Here is a 27452-nt window from a genome sequence, read left to right as displayed (position 1 = left end):
AAGAGTAATGTCTGCATCTGTGAAAAATGAAAATGTTTAGTAATCCGGTCCTTGATATCGTCTTCTTAAGTGGTATTGGTGATTCGTTATAGGATCGTTTCGGTTATGGTAAAGGTTAGGTATTGTATGGTTTTTTGGTTCTCCTTCGTTCCTGCGTGGTTTGATGTTCGTCTTCACTGGATGTATCAGCTGCTGCTTCCTTGGTCGGCCTGGTCGGCGTTGGTGAATTGTTGGTTGTCGTTGGGATTCAACATTTTCTGGTAGGTTTTGTAGTATTTCTTCTTCCTTAGTTGTTTCTTGTTTTCTTGGTATGTAAAGTTTGAGACGGTTGGTATGTACGATAGATTTAAGTTTTTTGTTTTCAGTGTGCTGGATCTCGTAGTTGATATCCGAGAAGCTTCTTGAAATTTGAAATGGTCCGTTCCATCGATTTATGAATTTTCCTGCTGCTGGTGGCGCCTTCAGTAATACGTAGTCACCTATGTTGTATTTAATAGTTTTCGTGGTTACGTCGTAGTATTTTTTCTGTCTTGTTTGGGATTTGAAGAGATGTTCTCTTGCCAGTTTTTGAGCTTTTTCCCATTGCTGTGAATACACCATACTAGTATCTTCATAGGTCTCGTATCTTCTGTTAATCTTGATATCATTGGGCATTATTGGTTCTCGTCCGAAGAATAGAAAGAATGGTGTTTCTTGAGTTGAAGCTTGTTTTGCTGTGTTGTAAGCAAAAGTAACGAACGGAAGGTATTTGTCCCAGTTAGCAGGTTGGTCTGAGACATAACAAGCTAGCATGTCACAGAGAGTTCGATTGAACCTCTCAACTAATCCATCAGTTTGTGGATGATAGGCCGTAGTCCTTATTTGTTTGACTTTGAATAGTTTACACACCTCTTGTATCAGACTGGATAGAAAGTTAGTACCTTGGTCTGTTAGAACTACTTCTGGAGATCCATATTTGGTAAATATTTTATTAACTAAAATCTTCGCAATTGTTTGGGCAGTTTGATTTCTCATTGGAACTGTAAAAACAAACCTACTGGCATAATCTGATATAACTAATATATATCTGTATCCCTTAGCGCTTTCTTGAATTGGGCCCACTATATCCATTGCGATCCTTTCCCACACTCCTTCAACTAAAGGCAAAGGGTGCAATGGTGCTTTACTTCCACCTACCGCTTTTCTTTTATTGCACATCAAACAACTTTTAACGTATTTTTTTACGGAAGTACGCATGCATGGCCATGTGTACTGTCTCTGAAGTCTAGCCAACGTTTTTCCTACTCCTAAATGTCCTGCCAATATGTGATCGTGATTTTCCTTCAAAATTTGTGGTACCAGTCTTACTGGCGTTACAATTCTTCTTCTGGTATCTACTAATAGTCCTTTGTCGTTTATTTTAAATTTATTTTTAACGTCATTACTTGAATTGGCCTTTGCCATTTCTTTTAATATTGTTCTGCAATACTCATCTTTGTGTTGGAGTTCTATCCATTTTTCCGTGTCCTTGGACTGATTACTTTCCGTTTCAAAAATTACTTGTTTTGTTCTAGTTTCCTTGGTTTCGTTTTTTACTTCTGGTTTCTCTTTTGTACCTGTTGACCTTGTTTCTACTTTCGCTAGCGGCACTATTGGGGTGCGACTAAGTGTGTCAGCATTTTGGTGTGACTTTCCTGGTCGGTACCGAATAATGATATCAAATTCGTGGATCTTAAGAGCCCATCGAGCTAATCTTCCTGCTGGTTCTGTCTTACTCATTAACCATTCTAAAGGTCTATGATCTGTAAATACGGTAAACTTACGCCCGTATAGGTACGTCCTAAACACGTCGATGGCGTGGATTATTGCGTATGCCTCTTTCTCTGTGGTTGACCACTTGGCCTCGCGGTCGTTCAGATGTTTAGAGGTATAGGCTATGACGACTTCTACGTCGTCTGATTTACGAAGGTCCTGTCCGTCGGACTCCGCTAAATCCGCTGATTGAGGTGGAGGTTGTATTTGAGCCAAGACTGCTCCTATTCCATATCCTGAAGCATCCGTGTAGATGATAAATTCTCGAGAAAAATCCGGATAACCTAGAACAGGTCTAGTGATGAGACAGTTCTTAATACATTCAAAGGCGTCCCTTTGTTCCCCCCATTTCCATTCCGCTGACTTTCTAGTGAGCGCAGTTAGTGGATGGGCTTTATCAGCAAAAGCCCGAATAAATTTTCTGTAGTAGCTGGCTAGACCTAAAAATGAGCTCAATTCTTTTACGTTTTTGAGAGCGGGATATTTAATAATCGCGTCTAACTTTTTGTACTTGGTGTTATTCCTTTCCCGGATACGATGTATCCTAAATAATCTAATTTTTCTTTAAAAAATTCGCACTTCTTCCTTTTCAACTTTAAACCCGCTTGTTTAAGGAGTCTAAAAACTGCTTCCAAGTGTGTCACATGATCAGTAATTGAGTTACTGAACACTATGATGTCATCTAGGTAAACCAATGCGAATTTGTACAATACCGTTTTCAATATGTTATTCATTGCTCTTTGAAAAGTGCTGGGTGCATTTGTTAAACCAAATGGCATTCGATTAAATTCGTATTGGCCAAATTCACAAATGAAAGCTTTTTTGTGTTTATCACTTTCTTCTATTTCTATCTGCCAGTAGCCGCTTAGTAAGTCCAATGTAGAAAAATAAACCGATCCGCACAACGCGTCAATTGTGTCATCTATCCTAGGTAGAGGGTACTTATCCTTAACCGTAATTTTGTTCAAAGCTCTGTAGTCGATGCACATTCGCATTTCTCCATCTTTTTAGGTACCATTACTATGGCTGCAGCAAAAGGACTGTGGCTTTCTCTTATTATTTTGTTACTTAGCATTACCTCTATTTTAGTCTTAACTACAAGTTTTAGGGATTCGGGTGTTCTTCGCAGTCTTTGATTAATGGGAGCGTTATGGCCTATGTTGATGTGATGTTTCACTTGTGTAGCTAGACCCAAGTCGGATTCTTGGTCTGCGAAAAGATCTTCGTGTTTCTTTAGTAAAATTTCAATTTTAGTTTGTATGTCGTCTGATACATTGAGTGCTTGTTCTTCTTTTTCAACAATCTTAGCTATCTGCTTAGTTTTATTATTAAAGTCTAATTGAGTGAAGGATTCTAAATTACGATAATCTTGTTGTGTAAGATCTTCGTCTTCTCTATCAATCGGGATTAGTGGTATATGGATGCCTGCTTTGCTAAATGTTACGCTATAAATGGGCATGGTATTACTTCCAAAATTATGTTCTACTCCAAAGTGATCATAACATATTTGACGATTTCTAGTGTTAATCTTCACATTATTGTTAGATAAGAAATCTAATCCTAAGATGCATTGTTCATTTAAGTTTTTCATAACATAAAAGTGATGGTTAATAATATGATTATCATTGATAATAACTGAAAATTCAAATTTCCCTATCGATTTAAGTTCTTGTCCCGACACCGTTCTAAAAATAGGAGGATTCGCATTTTCTACTTGTTTTAAGTTCTCATTACACTCTAGAGTATCCAATATTTTACTGGATACTAAGCTTGCGCCAGTGTCCACTAAAGCTATGATTTCCTTATTAAAAATTCTAACGGGAATACGTATCAGTTTTGGAATTTCTACTTCTACATCTGATCCTAAATTGTATGTTAGTTGGGAGTTACTGATTGGTTTTATGGTGTTTATCGAGGACCTTGGTTGTTGGTACGTGCCATATCTGTCCAACATTCTCTTGCAATATGTCCTCTTCGGTTACACTTGTAGCAGGTTATTTCTCGCTTTTCAGTGATTCGAGGGTTGTTGCTAGTGTGTTGTTGCTGCTGTGGATGTTGGTTGCTGGTATAACGTGCTTGTTGTCTGTAGTTGTTTGGTCCACTGTAGTTTCCTTGTCGGTTGGGGTAGTCGTTCCGATATGAGGGACGTTGGTGAGATGGAAATCTGGTTGGCCTGTATCCTGAAGGATTATAAATTCTTCGTCCTGACGAATTGTAATCTCTGCGGTAAGGACTGTTGTCTCTGTTTCTACTTAGACTTCTTTCTCGACTTGATTCTCGGCTGTTATGACTGTCAGCAAATCGCACTCGCGAATCACGTGATCTTGAGTAACGTTCACTTGGACGTGGTCTTCTGTTTTCGTATTGGTCAGTTGCAGCTATGGTAACGTCGTTTTCCTGTGAGGATCCACGTTTCGTATTAGTACATTTTAATTCTGACAGAGCATCTGATAATTTTTGCTCAAGTAGTTGGATTTTATCGTCTTGTTGTTTTTCGTGATGCGTTATCCCTGCTATAACGGCTGACATCTCCTTGTCGTCTGTAGCTTCTTTTGTGTGTAGAATTTTTTCAGAAATGAAAAGTTGTTTACATAATGCGTCAAAGTCTTCTGTGTTTTCTGGCATTCGTAGATAAAGTTCTGCTTTATACTTTGGTAGTAATCCTTGTAGTAGGATTTTGCTTTTTCTGTGATCCCTCATCTTTTTCACTTTGTTTAGTAATTGTCCTTCAATCATAGTTTGGTTATGGTCAGCCCTTTCTTCTTTACCAGCGATGGTATCGTAGAGATTATTTAACCTTGACACAAAAGCTCTGCAGTTTTCTTTCGGTTTTTGAGTTAATTTTGAAAGTTTTTTCTCCAGCGTAGCTAAGTCGTAGGTGTCTTGAAACCGTGTTATTAGTGCTTCTTTCCAATCCTGGTAATTTAGATCATCGCCTTCCTCTTCAGCGTAGTTTTCATGCCATTCGAAGGCTTCGCCTTTCAATCGATCAGAAAAGAAACGTATCTTTTGATTGTCGTCCCATTCATTGTTTCGTGCTACGTGTTCGGCGCCGCGTAGCCACTCTGATATTAATTTATCAGTGCTTTTTCCTTTAAAGATTGGAATTGCCTTTTTGTCTTCTCTGGAAAATAGCTCTCCTAAGGCCTTCACTATTGGCTGAGTGAAGTACCTGTTCACTTTCTTTGCGTCTTCGTCGTCCTGCTCAGTTGCTGGAATATCGTCATCCATGGGATTTTTCTTGCGGGTATTCGCGAACGTTTTTTCCGAAGTGTCCTCGTCGTCGTGTGTTACGCCCATGTCGACCTTCTTTTTAAGCTGCTGGTTTTCTTGCTCCAAATAGATGATTGTTTTGTTTAAGTGTTCTATTTGCGTTTTCAGGTTTTCTATTGTTTGTTCAAAATCGTTTGCTTGTTCTATTTCCAGCTCGTAGTGGAGTGACTTGTCTCCACTGTCTGTCGGCAAGGTCAGTTCATTTATATCTCCCACTAGTTTGGTTATTTCTCCTGGTTCGTCCTCGTCTAGCCTTGAGTCGTTGGAGTCTTCAGTCTCGATGAATTTAACTTGAAGTTTTTTGTATTCTTTCACCCGGTTTTCTAGAATTATTATTTGATTTTCTTGTCCTCGTACCCGATCTTGTAGTTCTTGAAGGTCTTTTTCAAGGTTCTTGTTCTTCAAAGTAAAATCTAGCAAGTTTTTCTTTAAATTGATTTTCTCTGTTGAAGCCTTGGTGAGTCTGTCTGCCAAAACTTTTATCTCTTTCTGGAGCTGCTCTGCTGTTTCTGATACTTGCTTTATCTGGTTTTCCGCACTGCTGAGTTTCTGGATCAGTCTGGTCTTCTCACCTTCAAGTTTGTTAATTATTTCTTGCCCTTCGGTCTCGACAGCTGCGTTGTTTTCCTCTTTTCTTTTGAGAAGATTCTGCAATTGACTCTCGGTTGCTAAGGTGGTTTCAAGGTTTTGTTCTAGGTCGGCGATTCGGGAATTGGCTTTTTCAAGGGAGTTTTTCAGAGCCTCGTTGTTTTCTTGAAGTTGCTCTAACGAACTGCTTAAAGTGTATTTGGAACTCTTTGCCTTCTTTTTTTTACTCTCCAATTGTTTTTGCGTGTTTGAAAGTTCAAATTTTAGCGTAGATATCTGCTTTTTATCTTCAATTTGTGCAATTACTGACTCTTTCTGCAATACATTGATGGTACCGAACAAAAATTCTTTTTCTTTTCCGTGCAATGTGTAGTGTTGGTAGCTGTTGGAGTAAACTATCGAGTGTTCTGGTGTTCCCACCTTGTGCGACTATATCGCCTTTGAGTGTTTTAGTAGCATTAGCAATGGTTTCTGCTGTTACACCATCTGTTACTTTTAAAGTTTTTTCTAGAAGGTAATAAGTGTAAAAATGCAGCGAATTTTGCGTCGCCTGACTTGCTTCTTGTTTCTGTGTTTGTAACTGTTGGATATTTTCAGTTGTTGAGGTTGTCTGATATGCTTTACTTCTTTCTAAGTCTTGCTTAAATTCTAAGTCTATTAAGGTCTTCCAATTGTCCAAAAATTGTTCTCGATGGTGACTTAGGTTTGGGTCTTGGTCGGTTAAATCAGATTCTTGTAGTACGTGGTATAAAGGTAGTAGTGTGTTCTCGTTGAGAGCAGTCTTTTGTACAGGTGAATCAAACGGCATTCGCTTACCTCGATGATGTTCCGATGTCGGTTGCTTGAAGACTTGATGATAGAAGCGTTGAATACTTGCAGCTGGCGAATGAAGCACAGATCAGAAACTTTTCTTCCAGAGTCTCGTTGTTATTCTTGCAGTCTCGTTGGGACCTCCAAATGTAATAGTTTCTAGACTGTGTATTTGCCAGTAAACTAACTCTACTTAAGACGATACAACCATGCACTTATATACCACAAGATTGAAGGTTAAGAAGGGAGGGGTTTACAATAACTTTTACTTTTATCATTAACTATTATCCGCAGGGAAGGTTGCATTCGTGACGACCTTCTTGCTGGGTGGGGCTGCTGTTGCTAGGAGGAGTTGCTGCGGTCTATTACAAAGGGCAAGAAGGTGAGAAGTATGAAAGACTACTATAAAATTCTTAACAATAACTTTATTTTGATTTCAGATGGAAGTAGGGTGCTCAACAATTGAACAATTCCTGCAGAAAATGAAAATAGAAGAGTTGAAGACTATTATAGGACTCAAAGGAGTGCGACTAGTTAGGAAGGGAGAAAATCTAGAATGTGTCACATATTCTGACACAATTATAGATGTAAAAAAAATTGCTTATTTCAAAACCTTTCACTTACTTTTATTTTATCGTAGATCGATCCAGCATCCAAGCACACTGAAGAACTAAAAAAATGGATGGCTGATGAAAGTTCAGAAGAAGAAACTGCTGAAGCCACTAAATAAATAATGTTTTCTATTAAAATTGACTCGGCAACTTTCTCAAAATCAAAATGACTAATAAATGTGAATGAAGTGAACAAACATGTCTTTCTCAATTTCTGTTCCTTTGTAATTATATTAGATTGAACTAAAAATTGTCTTTTATCAGCTAGTATTACAAAAGGTCATGGCCTAATTTGTGTTACAGCATAGCCTTCTCTATTAGAGAAAGGCGAAAGGAACGCTATCCCTTGCATGTGGGAAAAATGAAGCACATTTTTCTCATCTTTCCTCCCATTCCCTTCCTCCAAGGGTACCCACGGGAGCCATCTGGTGATAAAAATGATGTAGGGGGGAGGGGGAGAATCACCTGGATTTATGAGCGGTAATTTATGAACGCCCCATTTATAATTTGCCGTGAGGGATTTTAATAACGATGTTACACGGAACGGCATGCATTCCTGTTTATTGCATATGTTCATTCGCAGCCATTCAACACGTGCAGCCGTACAATAAAGTTTTTTTGTCTCCGGCTCGGCGAGAATGGGCATAACATGTGTAATTGAGGGATGCCTCATTCATTCCAGAAGGAATGAATTCATATCGATCGAAAAGTTAACTTTTTTAAATCGCCACTAGGCGATAAAACGGCTTCCGTGGGTACACTTGAAGGATGGGCAAAATTGGAGGTAGGGAAGCCAAAATTGCTTCAAAAAAAAGCCCCAACCTTTCGGCTTTCTTAATAGAGAAGGCTATGGTTACAGGAGCTGGTCGTGACTTAAAAGAGCCAAGGCTTTGTCCGCAAGTGCTTCAAATATACCGTAGAGGCGCCTGGTGGTGGTTTGGAGCAATATAACAAAATAATTTCGCGCAAGTTTGTTTAAACATTTGTATTGATGCTTACTTTTGACAATACATTTTTTTCCTTGAACAAAAGTTCTTGAAAGCTTTTTACTAGTTTTCATAATGTCTTCTTTCTTTGGCTAGGTAAAAATTACGAAAGGGTTTTGATTTCGTATGAAATCTTATGTGGATATATTGCAGTATTATATATGGTAATGACTCATCATACTTCATGGAATGCGATCTTCCAGATTTAGCTTGCAATTCAGCTTTCCCCTTCATAATAAAGGTATTGATGATTACTCTTCCTGTAAATTGTAAATTAGGTTTTTATAGTTGAATGCCAATTACTCTCTAATTCAAAACTAGTTTATTGGTCCAATAATTGACGCCAATAATTGACGCTTCTGCGAAAAAGCGTAAGTTGAAAGACTTGGCTTGTTATTACCGAATATTTTGATAACGGTGACGTCATGACTCGTGAAAGAAGTCAAGACGGAGAACGAAGCAAACACTATAAATTGATTGAAATTTAGAAATCTTGGATCCAAAATCTGTTTATCTTTGGCCCACGTTACATGTCTATAGACAATTTTTTTCAAAAAAATTGCCCGAAGGACTGTACCAAGAAAAGAAACTTCCATAGTTTATGTGAAATAAATAAATGAATAATATGCTTTCAGTATTTGATGTCCAATTATTTTGTTAACACGGCTTAAACTCTGTGCGTTTTCCCTGAACGAAACCTGTTAGGTAGGTGGTGTTCTGTCATGTTAGGCCATCTTGTGAAGGACTCAGAAACCAAGCCACTAGCGCACTTGACATTCTACCGGTAGATGGCGTATCCCGAATGTCACAATAGCAGACGGAAAACAACAATGTGACCGTGAGCCGAGAAGCAAACGCTGTTTTCATCTTTGCTGGTTTGCTACGATGACCGTTATTTTGAATCAAAGCAATGTAAGATTTTTTTGTTTTTTGTTTGTTTGAAGGTTTCTTCATTTTGCGTGACATGGACACCCTTATTTTCGACCAAGATCAAAAAATTTTGAAAATTTGTCGGCTTCTTCATTTTTCGAGACATGGATACAGTGATTTTGGATCAAGGTAATGTAAGACTTATTTGAAAATATGTGGGTTTCATAATTTGTCGTCGCATGAGCAAAGAAACTACGTGGTGTTAATGTATTGAAAAACATAGGCATATATTACGTAGCCTGGTTAGCTCAGTTGGTAGAGCGAGGGACTTTTAATCCTGAGGTCGAGAGTTCAAGTCCCTTATCGGGCCGTAACTTGAATAGTTTTCTTTCCAGCGAGTTATCATTATCGGTGTTTTCGTTAAATTTGTATGTTATTGAAATCATCCGCTAACGCATTAGGGCTCAAGACCTCAACGTGGTGGAAGTAATCAGACGAGGTGACCGAGTGGTTAAGGTGATGGACTGCTAATCCATTGTGCATTGCACGCGAGGGTTCGAATCCCATCTTCGTCGGGAAACTTAAACTAGAGGTCAATTTCGATGCCAAAGATGTTTGTCATAGTCAGGTGTACATTCTTGAGAAAACGTTGATTGCTGCATTCAATTAAGAAAGCCTCATTTGTTATAAGTAATTCTATGGTGTTTGATCATTCGTTAGCAGTGGTTCTGTGGTGTAAAGGTTAGCACTTCAAACAATCTGAGTTCAAATCTCGGTAGAACCTTTATTATCGTACCGTGGTACTTCTTGTTTTACATGCAGCATTTAGAAACCAACCAGCTCTTACAGAGATTGACTGTTGGCGTGGTTTTATAACCACGCCATGAGTTGGAACAGCCCTGGCTATGTATCGCCCGTATCAAGTTCCATCGTCCAAAGTGCCCCAATGGAATACGAAGAGCTATCCACCAAACGCAAGAACACCAATGATAACCACAATCCACGTCCAGGACCCCTCCGCTTCTCCGACCTATTCGACCAACCATGCAGCGGAGCACCTGTGATCATACACCTCACCAGTGATCCCAAATCATTCCTTGATCTAAGTATCACCGAAAAAAAGCACTTCATGCACGCCCTAACAGATATCGTAGGGCAAGTCAAATCAGGAACAAAATGGACATACAAAGGGGACCTCAACATATATCCGTCATCAACAAAAAAAAAAAACAACTCCTAGACTTAAAGGCAGTGAATAACCTCAACATAAATTGCACACTCGTCATGTCAGAGGCACTCATCAGAGGCGTTATCAGAAATGTACCCATCAAAAACAAAGAAGAGGACATCCTTTCCCTGCTAGCTGACCAAGGAGTAGTTAAAGTCCAGAGATTCTCGTCCCTATCAACAGATGGCAGTAGAATACCCCTAAAAACTGTCACTCTCTACTTCAACACCCACCAACTCCCCCCGCAAGTAATCATGGCCCATGAAGTCTTTCCAGTGAAGCAATTCATACCAAGACCGGCTCTCTGCCGCATATGCTGGAACTTCGGCCACCCTGAAGAAAAATGTACGGCACCCCCACCTGCAAACAATGCGCAGAACAACACTGCAACACTACACCATGCCACAACCCAACAAAGTGCCCCACATGTTTAAAACCAGGTCATTCAGCAGGGACAATGGAGTGCCCCAAGTACAACAACAGTCAACAGATAATTAAATTTGCCTACGAAAACAGGATCCCCATCACAGAAGCCAGCAAAATCCTGAACAACCCGGAACCCATGAGACCAACCCAGCTACCAAAATTCAAAACCTCCACCAACACCGACCCTGAAGTAGAAGACCTCCGTCGCGAAATCGACTACCTAAGGAAACAAATCGAAGGAATTACCATAATACAACCCACTACAACAGCAAGGATCGCAGCCCTCGAAGATACAGTAGCAGACATACAAGAGAAAATAACCCCACTCACCAACCTGCCATCGACAATTGAAAAAATCAAAAAGGATATGGAATCTGGATTCACCTCCCAACTGTCAGCAATCACAGCCCCTCTCCAAAGCATCCGACCACCCGCCAAACCACCCAACAAACCACCAACTAACACTACAGATAAAAGTCGAAAATGATTAAGCCGATCAAGATCATCCAATGGAATGCCCGAAGTCTTTATAAAGCAAAATTACAAGAATTTAAATACAACATAAGATACCATGACCCACACATTGTTATAATCAGTGAAACTTTTTGGAAAGATGGATACGTACCTAAAATCTCAGCGTTCAATACGTTCTACCTAAACCGGAACAATCACGGTGGAGGCGTAGCGATCCTCATCAAAAAGAATATACGAGCGGCCTCCATATCTCTTCCACAATCACCAAACATAGAAGCCGTAGGAGCCACCATCTACCTAAAAAACAACAAAGCAATAGATATAGTATCAATATATTGCCCAGACGGGAACCTAAACACTTACCAAGAACTAACGGACATCCTAAACGCAACCAAAAACAGCTTAGTAATCGTAGGGGATTTGAATGCCCATTCAGAAGTATGGGAAGACCACCACCAACAAAATAGATGCGGCAGAGATGTGACGGACCTACTTCTAAATGATAACAGATTAATTCTCTGGACCCCGAAGAACCTAGGAACCCGACCAAATCCAAACGGAAGACACAACTCAACCATAGACCTAACGTTGACTTCCCCAGACCTGGCCTATCGTACCGACATCCACACCGAAACATACTGGGGTAGCGACCACCTCCCTATTATAATACAACTAAACACCAACTCCCCTCCCTTAACTTCACAAAACGACACTTGGAAATTCAACAAACGCCAGTAAGAAAACTGGAACAAGGAAATAAAACGAAATGTTACAACAACATCTCTAAATGCAGCTACATCCCCGGAGGAAGCATTCAAAATCTTTTACACAACCTTAATGGAAACATCCTATAAATACTTCTCACCCGCAAAAGAGAAAAAGGAATCAAACAAACCATGGTGGACCCCCCTCTGCAAAACAACAACAAAAGCAGCAAGGAAGGCATACAAAAATGACGTACAACACTTCTCCCAGCAGACAAAATCCATCTTAACCAACTAGAAGCAATTAAAAAAAAACAATTATATCAGCAAACAACCAATCCTGGAGCAACTACATCTCGTCCATGGACAAGAATACATCCGCATTCTGGAAATTTACGAAACACACAATGAATGGACAACCAAGTCACCACAGCACCACACCCATCACCAAAAGCAATGGAGAACTAACAACCAACCCATCCGAAAAAGCACAAACACTACTTAACCAATTCTGCCCGATCGAAAAAGAAGAGAGAAAGGACGGCCGCACCGAACTGTATAAGCAAATCATACAGGATGCAATCGACAACAATGAAATCCACCCGCTCAACCTACCCATTTCCATAACGGAGTTGAATATAAGCATCAATGGACTTCCCAATAAAGCTATGGGAAGAGATAAAGTCCATAATGAAATCATTACAAAGCTTGACAAAGAAAATCGATGTACCCTACTAGAACTACTAAACATCTCGTTCAGCTCCGGATACTTACCTCCAGAATGGAAGAATGCCATCGTCGTACCCATACCAAAGCCGAACAAGCCACCGAATTTGCCTGATTCCTATAGGCCAATATCCCTCACATCATGCCTCTGCAAAGTCCTGGAAAGAATAATGAATAACAGATTAAAATGGTATGCTGAAAAAAATCGACTCCTCCCAAAATTCCAGACCGGGTTTAGGAACGGGTGTACAACAACTGATAATCTAATACGTCTAGAGTCTGCAATCAACAACGGATTCAACGAAAATAAATCCACAACGGCGGTATTCCTTGATATAGAAAAAGCATACGATAGCACATGGATCACGGGACTCATCTACAAAATCACAAAATTCAAAATCACAGGAGCAATTGTGAGATGGATCCAAAATCTCCTAACCGAAAGAACAATCGCAGTAAGAACCGACAATGAAATATCAGCCGAAAGAACACTAAAGAGAGGCGTGCCCCAGGGATGCGTCCTCAGCCCACTACTGTTTAACATAATGATGGCAGACTTCCCAGCACCAACTAGCAATTGCGAAATCTCAATGTTCACTGACGACATTGAAATCCACTCAACTGCAGTAAAAAAATCGGAAACAGAACGGTCACTACAATGCTATCTCAGAAAAATGTAAGAATGGGCTGGCCTGTGGAAACTGAAGTTCTCGGTTCCAAAATGCGTCGCAGTTAACTTCACAAGAAAGAAGGCGAGAGAACCAGACCTCAATCTAACGCTATACAACACTGCCATCACGGAAAGAAAAGAATTCAAATTCCTTGGAATAATTTTCGATTCTAAACTAACATGGAACAACCACACTGAATACGTAAATGCAAGCATCCAACGTCGGGCAAATCTGTTAAAAACCCTAACATACGGAAAGTCAGCCTTACAACTCAAACTACTCATCCGCATCTACGTAGCCATTATTCGCAGTAAAGTAGACTACGGGTCAATCATCCTATCAACAATGCCAAAAACCAGAGTCAACAAACTGGAAACTACCCAAAACCAGATAGTAAGATCCATCCTAGGTTGCTTTAAATCAACCCCCACTGCCCTAATCCAACTAGAAACAGGAATCACAGCCATAAGAGATAGATGGAACTTACTCGCCACCAACTATCTGGCTAAACTTTCAAGAAAACCATGGAACCCAGCATACCAAGCAATGCACACTCTTATAAACAACAAGACAGAATGGAAAGTGAGAAGCTTACCTGCAATAATAAGGCATCTCAACGCAGTAGAAGATGGAATAATCCCCCAATTGCCAGAGCCCACACACCAACCTTACACTCATCCAATAGCACCATGGAACCTGTTTGAAATAAATACGGGTTTCTTCCCATTGAACAAGAAAAAAGCTATCAACAACACTGAACTCACCTCAACGATGTTCCTTGTGTAAAGGAGTACACGACGTTGTCATGTTGTCTCCAATACGGAAAAGTTTAATTTAATGCGGCGTCTTTACTCACAATGTCTTGTATACTTAGCAAGCATAAAACAACACGCACGCAATAAATAAAAAGCCGTGTATTATAAACCGATTTGCGACAGGTAGCCGTAGAATAATTAAACAAGCTCGTAAATTGAGGGAAGAAGACTCATGACACTTTAAGGTTACCAATGGGTACTAACTTCAAGGCATAGACGTAATAAAGTAATAGTCAATCAGCTACTTAGTGATTACTTAAAGGGTACTTATTCTGCGGCTTGCAAGAGTTACGGTAGCGGGCTCGGCGGGAGAGCTGCAGAGGCCTAAGTTGGCACACGGAGCAGGCAGAGTAGATCTGATTGCCTTTTGGGAGTTTGCGGTGGCTTTTTACATGTTAGTCATCATCCCGTGGGGGACATACGGGACAATGTTAAGGTATAGGCCGACAAAATCGGGCGGTATCGGGCGAATTTGGACGTCACGAAGAGGTATAGGCGGACAAATTCAAGCGGTATCGGGCGAATTTGGACGATTGTTAAAAATTGGCCGGGCAGTTTCGGGCCGTTTCAGGCAATTCCCAACAGATAAAAATATATCTATTTTTAGCTACGGCAGGTTAAGGCCGTTTTGGGCGGCTTTGGACAAATCATAAAAGTTTCTATTTATAACGGGCGTGCCGAGACTTGTTCTCCTCACTTGTTATATTTTCTAGAAAGTCTATTAACTAGGTCAACTAGTGGGGTATTAAGTTAAGGAGAGTTTAAGAAATAAGGTCTTAGTTTAATTAAGCCAAATAAAAGGGGCAAGAAGGGGCTTCGCTTGGCGTTTCGTTACATCGCTCCCCGTCATACTAGATTGCGTCCCGCAATCCAAAAGAAAATTCAGGGACCTGTGGGTCGGCTGCTTCTCGTCTGGTAAACCGCCGTAGGGGGAGGACGTGGGGGCTTACAGCAACATTTCCATATCAAACCACAAAATCCGAGGGCGTAACAAGCACGAGCGATCAGTAGGAAAATAGCGATGAGCAGGATGATGAATGAGTAGACTTTAAAATTCTCGAACCAATTAGTAAAGGTTCCGAGACCTGCTTTCTCGGCTGCGGATACGACGATAGCCGATGTCCCTGTAATTTGATTGGGGACAGTCAGGGAGTGTTCGTTCATGGAGGCTGTGATATCGGCCATTATATCCATTGGGCTAATGAGGGCTTCCGTATAAGCGGGGTTGGTTTGATGTTGATATTCGAAGAAGTTGACGTCTTGATATCGGAAAGCGTCAGCCAAATCACGCTGTGGGATGACGACGGATGCTTCGACCGGTTGCCACGTGTTATTGCGATAGGCGTGAGGTTTGTCGTTAAAATTCACGATACCTCCAGCCCAGTAGCATGGCGTAAAAGCAGTGAGTTCCCAACCGGACCGGCCAATGGTGAAATTGTTGAACCGCGGTTGAGGTCCACAAGTGGTTGTATCCGTCGTGAAATTTACTGTTGTAGGGGTGCATTGTAGGGCTGAGACGATGTTTCCGGTGGCGATCAGTTTGATGCATTGCCGAAGACCCAGCTGTGCGGCTGCCATCCATCCATTGTATTGGGCAGTTGACACGGCTTGTGCGTGCTTAGCACGTCGTTGGTCACACTGCATGCTCTGGATGACGCGGATAAGTTCATTTTCGTGACGGATGGGGGCGTCCTCCAAATACTGGATTCTTGCGTTTTGTCGGATGTTGATATCTAAAGGGTCATTTCTTTTTGTCACAATATCCTTGATGATGGATGGTACGGTAGCTGCGGAAGGTCCCAATGGGTATTTAATGATGAACAAATGGTTGTCTCCGATCACGGTCCAACTGTCTATTTTTTTGTCGCATTTCACGGTTTGGCAGCGTGACGTCAACCGTACGTGAAAGTCCAACTGTTTGGAGTCGTCTTGGAGGATCCAAGTCCCGTTCGTTGAAGATTCGTACCAGAATCCCACGCCTTTCTCTAATTGTCGGATTACGATATCAGTTGGTTTTCCGTAGGTGTCGATCCAAAATAATGTTAGATGGTTATGGGATAGAGATCCAGTGGGATACGTAGGTTTTTCCTAGTGGCGTGTTTATCATGTCTCCTTCGTCAATTCGGGAAAGGACGACTTCTTCTAACATACAGTTGACTGTAACCACAGTGGTGGTTCTTAGCCAGTAACCGAAGTCCTCCGGTTCTTGGTTAAATATCCATTTGTTTTCTGATTTCATCATTGGGCTCTCGTTGCATCGCCTCGATTGTCTCATGATATCACACTCTACCGCCGTCGTTTCCATGGCGATGCGTTCCGGAACGGTAATAACTTGTCCTACGAAATTGATCGTGATATGCTTAATTGATTTCCATCTACCACAGATGTATCCCGGGAAGTTAAAAGCTGCCTTTTTGTCGGTCATGACTCGATACTCGACTTTCGTATTCGAATTGCGTGTAGCAGGTTCGCAGGAGCCATCGGAAAATTGGAGGAGTCCGACTCTGCTTGGCTTGTTGCAGTCGCATGTCGTGATCTGGAATGCGTTTGTCGAGGAGAGTAGTAGGAGTAGCGCGGGTCGGCATAATACTTAAAAGGTTGGGTTGGACACATACATGGAGAACAATGGGGTAAACAGAGCATATGGGGCCGTATACGTTGCTATGCCGCTGAGTGGTTGAATATTTTTATCTATCTATATCTTAAACATCCTATCTTACATGGGATTATTAGTATTAGGAGTTGATGTTTGGGTAAGGGAAGTTACAGGGGGAAACATGGCGTTGTCGCGGGGAGGGGGGCAATGGGGGAAAGTGAGTAAGATGAAGATGGAGGGAGAAGTGAGAGATGCCGAAATGGACTGCCGCAACGTACGCTTGCATACGCTGTTTGTATCCGGTTTTATTCCCGACATCCTAAATTCGGGGGGAGGGAGGTGGTTGGGGTGGGAGTTCGTTTATCGGGGGTTTACGCGAAGAAAAGCGATTCACTATTGCAGGAGCGTGCAGAAGGGTAAGGAGTGGGGTTGGGCGGGTTATAGTATCGGATGGCTGAAAATGTAGCCTATTGAATCGTATAGCTGTTGGAGCCTTATCCGTTTTTATCGGAAGCATCCTATGGTATGAAGGGGTGGGGAACAGTCTACGTGACAGTCGTGTCACGGAGGGTTATTATGGAAATATGGCAGGCTTATTTTTCGTTTACCCTAGGGGTGGAAAAAAGGAATACAAGGGGAGTGCTATATGGCTATATGAATAAAAGGGGTGGAAATATCATAGAGGGCGCACCATATGGTTGCCTGGGGCGTTTCCCCGAGATATATGTACGGCAAAAATTTTTACGGGATGGAAGTTGGGTAAGGGCAGAATGAGCAAGGGTGATATAGAGCAAGGAGATGGGGAAAACGGTAGACGAGCTTAGAGTTCGCGTATCAACTATAATTTTATTGCAAGTTTCATCCGCGTTTATCGGGCGCATCCTATATGATGGCCGATACGGACTTTTGGGAGTCTATGCAGCATTAGTAGGGTGGCCCCCGAAAACAACACACCAGTTATATTTTTACTTTTAGATTGGGTTCCATCGGTTTCTTTTGTAACTATCTATCATGGTATTAGTATTATTATTATTATAATTTTTTTTTTATTTTTTTGTATTTTTTTTTTCTGTTTGTTTTTTGCGTTTTTTTGTTTTTTTTTTTTTGGCTTTGTTTATCCTCATTGATTTTGTTTTGTTTCTTTTTTTTGCATTGTTCTGTTTCTTTTGCTTTGATTTGTTTTTTTGTTTCAGTTTTAGTTTAATTTTTTTTTCCTTATTATTATTTTTTGTCTTTGCTCTGTCTCATTTTGTGCATGTGTATGATTGTTTCTATTTTTTTTTTCCAGACAACTCTTCGAATGTGACTCATTGATCTTTTGGGATAGTTCACAAATGAATTGTATTTTTAGCCAATTCCAACATTTTTTCTTTCCTCTAGTCAAGGTTGGGCTTTAGATGATTCTTCAAGTTTGAATTTTCTAGTGCTTGTGGCAAGATCAAACGTTATAATACGTTTTTCCGTAAAGCTTGTCCAAAGTTCCATCGATTCATTATTGTGGAAATGAAACTCTTTTCGTAAAAATTATTGAGCTTCCTTTGATTGCTTCGAAACAAAGTTCTCTGTTTTAACAACTAAATTTACTATGTCCATCCAGCGGGATCCCATTGCATTTGAATGCAACATTTCTTTAACCCATCGTTTCAATTCTTACTGGCCTTGGCCCGTGTAATAAGGTCAAAGTTGAAAAGATTGTTTCTTTTCGGTGTCGATAGAAGTTAACTTTTTATTTCAATTCGTATTTTTTTTTCTTTTTTTCTAATTACTTTTTTTCGAGTGTCCCAATCTAGATTCTGTCGCAATATTTTAATAGTTTTGTTTGGAAGCGAAATATTTGTGTTTTTTTTTTTTTATTTTATTTAGCCGTTTTCTTTCGTTTCTGTTTAAAAAATTAATTTTGAAATTTCCTTCAGGGAAACGAATTCTTGACCTGGAGATACTTTGCCTGCCAGTTGACAAGATAATTGGTTTTCCTGAGTCAAACTAATTCACACGAGTCCGAGCGATTTCTTTTTTCCGCAAAAAGAAATATATTTTTCATTTATTTTTTGTAGCACCAAAGAATTACGTATCGTATACCCTAGGGCAAATCCTCACTCTGGGAAGATATAAAAAGGTGAGGTGATGACTACACTATCACCTTGCTCTTGTATTGCAACCTCATCCATTTGAGAAAACCTGGGAGATACCCACTAAACCATATTGTGCTCGTTTTATATTAGCGGTCTTCATCTGTTTCTGATTTAAACTCGATTTCTGACATTTACTTCATGGAAACCAACTCTTGACTTTTAGATACTAAGCCTATCAGCTGACAAGAGAATTCTAATCCACCAAGGGGACTATCTCTCGGTAGAGTGTGTGCCATATTATAATTGTTTTCTACAACAATCTGATATTTTCTGTTTTCGTTCGTAGCGTTTACGAAATTGCTTATATATATTCCCTCGGGTAAATCCATACTCCGGGAGAATAAAAAGAGAGAGCTAGTGCCTAATTTATCACCCTGCTCCTTTATTGTGGCCTCTACAACTTAAGAATATCTAGACTTATAAAAATCTACGTTGGACTCAGTGCAATTGTCATTAATGTTCCGACGCGCTTTCATTGAAGATATCTATGGGTAGAGTCTTCTGGCTGCGGCAGTATCGAATAACTTCCACGCCTTCCGGTAAATCCATATCGGAAATAATAGAAAATGAGAGCCGGTGACTAAACTATCACCTTGCTCCCAGATTGTGGTATATACTACCTGACAGTTCTTTGAGATATAAAATACCCTTTTAACTGCGATAGTGACTGTATTAGCCGTCGTTTCGCAGCCCGCAGCGAAGTAAGAAACGGCAAGGGAAATTATTCAAGGTAATATTTTCTTATCGTTTCCCTCATATAATTTCTGTGTTGGACTCAAAGCCATCTTATTGATGTTCCGACACTTTTTGTTTGCGTTTCAAATATTTTTGTGTAACGGTTTTTTTCGTCACCAGGATCAAATGTTGCTTTGATTGAAGTATACCTTAGTTTTCCATAGAGTTCTTTGAGCTACTTGTGAATTTGATGCTGTATTATTATTATTTTTATTATTTAAATAAATGATTTTTTTTTTGCGACTGATTTAACTTTCTTGGAATCCATTTTTTAAAATTTGTATTATTAATTTTTGATTTGTTTAAACTAACCCTATTTTACAGCTGGTACTACTTGTTTTTCTGGTTTAGTAAAGGGTAGATACGTTAGACCTAATCAGACTGTCTCTACCTCGGCACGAATTTGCTTTATGTCCTACTTGTTGACAAAAATAACAAGAAGGCGGTTTTTCCCGTACTTTATTTTTTCTTGAATATTGAAAACACATTTCGATGTTGTGGTTTGCAAGGCCGCAATTTGCACACCCTATGGCAGACTGCATAAACCTATTGTTTTGTCTAAAACTATCTTGACCTGAGTTGTTTCGGTTAGTCTTTCTGAAAGGCTTTACGTGTATCTGTCGGTAGCCGTAGGCTTGTTTTTGTCTAGTGAAAATTTTTGAGGAGGAGGGCTTTGAAAAATTGATTTGTTTTGATTGGTTCGACGCATAATTGTGCCTTCCCTTTGGTGGGAGAACCGTCCCGTTTTCTTGCCAGAGGTTAGACTGTATCAAGCTGTCTAGATTTTCCATGAGGTCTATTAATCTGTCTATTTTATTGTTCAAATTTGTAAATTGTTTTGTTTCGTGCATAGTATACTCGGTTGTCTCAGAGACAGAATTTGGGGCGTGATAGAAACTGTAGGATTGAAGAGTATTATTAGTCGATTGTAGAATCGGAAAACATTCTATGGTCTGGTCGACAACATCGGAAAACGAATCTGACGCTAAAGAGGAATAACTGGGATTCTTTGAAATTACACTTTCTCTTGTGGTTTTGCCAATCTGCCTGTTTTCAATATCAAAATTTTTTATTGTGTTGTCTGTTAGAATATTGTGGGATGTGATAGACAGGTTTTCGTTGTTAATGACATCTCCATTCGGCTTATCATTGCTCTGAATTGTTATATGGTCAATTTTCGATTTTACGTTTAAGCTACTGAATTCGCAAGCAATGTTACTTTGGGGAAAAAGATTGACGGAACTTTGTCCTTCCGTTAAGGGTTCGAATTTATGAAAAGAAACGTTGCTACTTGTTGGTAACTTAATTTGTTTGGTTGATTTTCTAGACGTAAAAAAAATAGCAATTCTTTTTATAAACGACGTTTTGGTTATTTTAGTTAGGTTTGACTGCGTGTCAGATAAAAGAGTCTTAGGTCTATCCACTTGGGTCAAGGATACATTGTTCATAGTAAAATGAGTTGGCCTTTTTTGAAAGCCTGTTTTCCTTTCGGACAACAAGAAGTCATGTCCAGCATTATTAGCTGAGATTGGTAATATTTCCATTGACTCGATAGACATATTTTCAGTCTTAGTTGGCTGTTGAAAAACCAAAAAAAAGGTACGTCTTGTCTTAGGCTTAACACAAGTAAACAACGACACTGTAAGTGAGTTCGAAAACCGCTGCCACCAGATGTAAAGGAGTACACGACGTTGTCATGTTGTCTCCAATACGGAAAAGTTTAATTTAATGCGGCGTCTTTACTCACAATGTCTTGTATACTTAGCAAGCATAAAACAACACGCACGCAATAAATAAAAAGCCGTGTATCATAAACCGATTTGCGACAGGTAGCCGTAGAATAATTAAACAAGCTCGTAAATTGAGGGAAGAAGACTCATGACACTTTAAGGTTACCAATGGGTACTAACTTCAAGGCATAGACGTAATAAAGTAATAGTCAATCAGCTACTTAGTGATTACTTAAAGGGTACTTATTCTGCGGCTTGCAAGAGTTACGGTAGCGGGCTCGGCGGGAGAGCTGCAGAGGCCTAAGTTGGCACACGGAGCAGGCAGAGTAGATCTGATTGCCTTTTGGGAGTTTGCGGTGGCTTTTTATATGTTAGTCATCATCCCGTGGGGGACATACGGGACAATGTTAAGGTATAGGCCGACAAAATCGGGCGGTATCGGGCGAATTTAGACGTCACGAAGAGGTATAGGCGGACAAATTCAAGCGGTATCGGGCGAATTTGGACGATTGTTAAAAATAGGCCGGGCAGTTTCGGGCCGTTTCAGGCAATTCCCAACAGATAAAAATATATCTATTTTTAGCTACGGCAGGTTAAGGCCGTTTTGGGCGGCTTTGGACAAATCATAAAAGTTTCTATTTATAACGGGCGTGCCGAGACTTGTTCTCCTCACTTGTTATATTTTCTAGAAAGTCTATTAACTAGGTCAACTAGTGGGGTATTAAGTTAAGGAGAGTTTAAGAAATAAGGTCTTAGTTTAATTAAGCCAAATAAAAGGGGCAAGAAGGGGCTTCGCTTGGCGTTTCGTTACACTTGAGATTAGGAACAGTGAACATAAAGACCACATAGCCATCTTCACTGACGGATCAACTTGTCTGAAGACACTGAAGACCACCTGTGCTGTATATATACCTGAAACAGATTTTAAAAAAGCATGGTTACTAACAGAACCCACCAACAGCCTTAATGCATAACTAGCTGCCATTAAACAAGCACTGAAGTGTACATACAATCAAATCTGGAACGAAATCACCATATTCACAGACTCCAAGTCAGCTATCCAGGCAATCTCCAACTTCAAATGGGAAACAAGCACATCCATACCTGAAATAATACAAGAAATAAACAATCTCAAGTCAGCTGGAACAAAAATTAACCTATATTGGATACCAAGTCATTCTGGAATAAGAAGAAATGAAATCGCAGACCAGCTAGCAAACATCAGAAGAAGTGCAGACGACGGGGCGACGATGACGCACTCACCCAACATGGCAGAAATCCTAACGAAAATAAAAAACAAACACCAAAACAGAACACTCGAAAAAATAAAACAAAACTCCACCAACCAAGCCGTAACAAATAGAAAACTAATGGGCGTATGCACTTGGCATATACACAGGAATAGAGCCATACAAACCGCACTGATGAGACTGCGAAGTGGCCACAATAAACTAAATGCCACCATCAGTAAATGGGACATGAACGTCCAGCCGGAATGTCCAAATGGATGCACAGAAAAAGAAAACACCGAACACGTACTCATACACTGTCCACACTACTCCAGAGAAAGAAGAGAACTAAGCGACGCGTTGGAAGAACTCAACCTACCCCTAAAGGGACCAACACTAACGGGCATAAACTTCAACATCCCTAAACACACCCAAGGAAAAATCGCGAAAGCACTCATCAAATACATCACGGACACCAAGATCATAGAACGAATCTAACAACCCATCTAATTCAACCCCCCTCCCCTAAACGTCTATTAATTTTGATTGTATCTATTTAAACTATAAGTATCCAATACACAAAGACGCAACGGTGTGTAAGGGCCCCTACTATGGCGGCCCGTAAACTGTAACCAGTGGCAACAAGCCATGGCCAGTGGCACCTACACGTATAAAAAAAGGAAAAAAAACACGCTGTTTTCATCTTTGCTGGTTTGCTACGATGGCCGTTATTTTGAATCAAAGCAATGTAAGATTTTTTGTTTTTGGTTTGTTTGAAGGTTTCCTCATTTTGCGTGACATGGACACCCTTATTTTCGACCAAGATAAAAAAATTTTGAAAATTTTTCGGCTTCTTCATTTTTCGAGACATGGATACAGTGATTTTGGATCAAGGTAATGTAAGACTTATTTGAAAATATGTGGGTTTCATAATTTGTCGTCGCATGATCAAAGAAACTACGTGGTGTTAATGTATTGAAAAACATAGGCATGTATTACGTAGCCCGGTTAGCTCAGTTGGTAGAGCGCGGGACTTTTAATCCTGAGGTCGAGGGTTCAAGTCCCTTATCGGGCGTAACTTGAATAGTTTTCTTTCCATCGAGTTCTCATTATCGGTGTTTTCGTTAAATTTGTATGTTATTGAAATCATCCGCTAACACAATAGGGCTCAAAACCTCAACGTGGTGGAAGTAATCAGACGAGGTGACCGAGTGGTTAAAAGGTGATGGACTGCTAATCCATTGAGCATTGCACGTGTGGGTTCGAATCCCATCTTCGTCGGGAAACTTAAACTAGAGGTCAATTTCGATGCCAAAGATGTTTGTCATAGTCAGTGTACATTCTTGAGAAAACATTGATTGCTGCATTCAATTAAGAAAGCCTCATTTGTTATAAGTAATTCTATGGTGTTTGATCATTCGTTATCAGTGGTTCTATGGTGTAATGGTTAGCACTCCAGACTCTGACTTTGACAATCTGAGATCAAATCTTGGTTGAATCTTTATTATCGTACCGTGGTACTTCTTGTTTTACATGCAGCATTTAGAAACCAACCAGCTCTTACAGAGATTGACTTTAAGTGGAAAAAATTTAATTAGTTTTCTTAGTACTGCCCCGAGTGAGGTTCGAACTCACGACCTCGAAATTATGAGACTCGCGCGCTGCCTACTGCGCTATCGAGGCATGTATATGTGTTCAACACATTCGATCGAGAAATAATCCTATGATACCGTGAACTTTCTACTACCTAAATGAATAAACAACTTAATTTGTCAGCACGCGCAACTAAAATCTGGTGATCTGTACCAAGAGTAGAAACTTCCATAGTTTTTGTGAAATAAATAAATGAATAATATGCTTTCAGTATTTGATGTCCAATTATTTTGTTAACACGGCTTAAACTCTGTGCGTTTTCCCTGAACGAAACCTGTTAGGTAGGTGGTGTTCTGCCATGTTAGGCCATCTTGTGAAGGACTCAGAAACCAAGCCACTAGCGCACTTGACATTCTACCGGTAGATGGCGTATCCAGAATGTCACAATAGCAGACGGAAAACAACAATGTGACCGTGAGCCGAGAAGCAAACGCTGTTTTCATCTTTGCTGGTATGCTACGATGACCGTTAGACTTCGTCTCGTATCTTCCTAGTGATCAGTTTTGTTCGTTTTTTTCTCGCCAAAATTTTTCTTTCTCTTTTTTTTTCCTTATTTTCTCTTACCTCTTCCACTCTCCTTTCCTCCCTTTGTCCTTTGTAATTTTCGACCCGTCTAGACCTCCTCTTTCCCGCTACAATGGAGCAAATGGACGTCTCAAAGAAAAGCTCCGTAATCTCCCATCCCAGTTCTCTTAAAAGACTCAGACGTCAATCTGTCTCCTCCTCCAGCAGCTCAGACTCTTTCCTAGTTTCAAACTAGTCTATCCTTTTACCCGTGATTATTTCTTTCCAGTCTCTCAAAAAGTGCTTCAAGCAGTTATCCTTAAATGAACGTAAATCTATCTTGTCAGCCTTATCGATCAATTTTCCTCTCACGTCCACCCGTGTTGGCACTGGCGGGGATCTTTTTGTCCACGCCGATGATCAGTCAACCAGAGACTTGTTGTTACAACAAGAAAAATTAGGGGATATCGAAGTAAAGTGTAGCCGCACAAACTGAGAAACCGAGTGCAAAAAAATCATCTTCGGTGTCCCAAAAGAAGATGCAGAAGAGGAAATAGTAGCGGAGCTCTCTCGGTACGGAGTTATCAAGGCCCTTAGACTAAGAAAGCGCATTGGAGATGTTCATGTTACCACAGAGGCTGTCATTTTGGGGTTCAGCTGCGCGCCACCATCCGAAGTTCTGATCGCAAACGAAATCTTTCGCAACCATGACCCCCGGCAACGCCCCCTGTTATGCAGGAATTGCCGGCTCCTCGGGCACACAGCATCTAGATGTCGTCAGAAAGAGCGCTGCCGCGTTTGCTCCAAAGTTCATAATACCTCGGCGGTTTGCACCGCACCGACTCTCTGTCGCAACTGCGACAGCAATAGGCACACCTCTGACGACAAATCATGCCCTGCTTACCGCATGAAACAAAAAATTCTAAATTTCGCCCAAGCGGAGAATTTTTGCGTTCCACCAAGCCAAAGAGTTTCTGTCCAATAATGCACCTCATCAACAATCTTCACCCGCTAAATCGTTATCCGTCTCACTTCCCTCCCAGCAAAAAAGCACCACACCCTTACCAGCTCCAAATGACGCCCAGATTGAAGCACTTCAGCTAGAAGTGACTAAGCTACAAGTGGAAGTCAAATCCCTCAAGTCTCAGCAAGTGAAATACACACCCCTTGACATAACTACAAAGATGCAGGAAAACCTCACTTCAACTAAGAATCTATATGAAAATCTCAAAACCACTCTTGACTCTATCGCTCCCGTCATGGTAAGATTGACTCCAAACATCCCTTACATAGAAGAAATTTGCCGAATCGTCCGCCAACAAAATCAAAATACAAGCTCCACACCCGCTTTATTCTCGACCGAAGGCTTAGACACAAACCAACATGTAACGACGCACCCGGGATCTCAAAAACTTCGCCATGAATAACAACGTAGATCTCTTACAGTGGAATGCCAACGGTCTTAAGGGCCATAAAAGGGAGGTATTTCTACAAATGCTTGCAACCCTGAACCCTCTAGTGGTTGTCCTTAGTGAAACCCACTGGAACGACAATGACGTATGTCACCTACGGTGCTGCCCTCACGGGCAGGATCGTGGGTGGCAAGGGCCCTCTAAATTTATGTTAAAGTTAAGAGCCCTTGCCCCCATTTTTTGGTCAGTATCCATTTAGTAGTAAAGTAAAGAAGTCATCTCAATTTGTCCCTCTGTTACCACATCGGTAAAAATTGTCTCCTTCACTGCGTTTACAAAGAAATAAAGTGTTCTTTCCCATCCGTCATCTTTTCCATCTTTTTCATTCATCCTGTAATCCCTCATTTTCTGCTACCACGTTACATGCACGTTAACGTACGTAACAAATGGTGCCGAAACCCGGGATTTAACGAACACGTGCATTTCTCTTGTTATCCCTAGTAAAACTTGTTAGATTCAGTAAAATTGTCGGGTATTCCCTTTGTAAGACTTTGACACACGTCCACGCCATCCTGAAGGCAAAACCCGGTCTACCACGCCTTTACATATCTGACTGTATCGTCGCTGTATCTACGTGAATCATCGACATCCGTTTACGTGTGACTACTTCCTTGTCTTTGAACGTTTCTACGTCATGAGTGAAGCCGTAGCAAAAGCCGAGAGTATTGAGTCGGGCGGCAATATCTCTATAGAAGATGAAATGAAACCAGAAGCAATGAAGAATGAAGGCCCCCTCCTCCCATACAACGATCTCAAGCAGAAACGTGGGAGAAGAAAGGCGGCCCACACGAAGTTAACGAATCAGCTCAGAAAAGCAGTGGCAGATCACAAGATGGGAGCCATCAGACTCAAGAAGTTGCAAGTTGCAGCATGGCGAGACGAATTAATTCGTATCTACGAAGACGTCAAAGATCTTCACCACACGTATATGGAGAGCTTGCCCGATATTACGGATCAACAACGTCAAGCATGTGAAAAATGGGAGGTACAATTCGACACCGACCACGTGGAAATCCTCAACTTCGCCATTAGGTATGCCACGTCGTCACGTCACTCAGCCAGCTCTATTGGTACGACAGCTTCAGACGTCACAGTTAGCACCACGCTATCACAGAAGAGGTCTACCCGTTCGGCGTCAAATGTTTCCCTTGGTCAACCCAGCCAGCGTGATCTGTGCATCCAGAAACAGATACTGGAACTGGAAGTCAAGATGGAACGTGCAAGAATCCAGATGGAAGCGAGCACCACGTCGGCTACGGAAACGTTAAGCTAGGCGCTGAAAGGCATGGGTGAGCACCTGAGCAAACTCATTGACAGCGCGGAAAAGACGTCATCAGAAATCGCCGCTAACACCAACTTGGTGAAAGATTCACGTCAGAGTCTACGTGAAATGGATCAGAAGATCAAAGAGGTTAACTTGGACCTAAA

General features: G+C 40.8%; 2 protein-coding genes and 1 long non-coding RNA gene across 4 annotated transcripts; 1 reads left to right on the top strand and 2 right to left on the bottom strand.

The window, feature by feature from the left end:
- Positions 1 to 10549: 10549 nt before the first annotated feature.
- LOC123466659 lies at positions 10550 to 11203 on the top strand. The gene has a single exon (XM_045166880.1). The coding sequence runs from the start codon at positions 10615 to 10617 to the stop codon at positions 11068 to 11070; it is 456 nt and encodes a 151-aa protein (XP_045022815.1). The 5' UTR covers positions 10550 to 10614; the 3' UTR covers positions 11071 to 11203.
- A 3562-nt stretch (positions 11204 to 14765) lies between these two features.
- Positions 14766 to 16790, bottom strand: LOC123466658. The gene is given in 2 exon segments (XM_045166879.1): positions 14766 to 16034; positions 16036 to 16790. Coding segments are annotated over 2 exon segments (1542 nt in total). The 5' UTR covers positions 16399 to 16790; the 3' UTR covers positions 14766 to 14855.
- A 5187-nt stretch (positions 16791 to 21977) lies between these two features.
- LOC123466660 lies at positions 21978 to 22747 on the bottom strand. 2 transcript variants are annotated; one of them, XR_006641497.1, is made up of 4 exons: positions 22584 to 22747; positions 22337 to 22446; positions 22177 to 22270; positions 21978 to 22078 (listed from the first exon to the last, which is right to left on the bottom strand). It is a non-coding gene; the product is annotated as an uncharacterized LOC123466660 (long non-coding RNA). The 2 variants fall into 2 exon arrangements; XR_006641496.1 differs by having other exon boundaries at positions 22337 to 22746.
- Between the last annotated feature and the right edge of the window lie 4705 nt (positions 22748 to 27452).

Source organism: Daphnia magna, unplaced genomic scaffold (genome assembly GCF_020631705.1).
Source record: "Daphnia magna isolate NIES unplaced genomic scaffold, ASM2063170v1.1 Dm_contigs112, whole genome shotgun sequence".
Lineage (NCBI taxonomy): Eukaryota > Metazoa > Arthropoda > Branchiopoda > Diplostraca > Daphniidae > Daphnia > Daphnia magna.
This window is presented reverse-complemented; position numbering and strand designations above follow the sequence as displayed.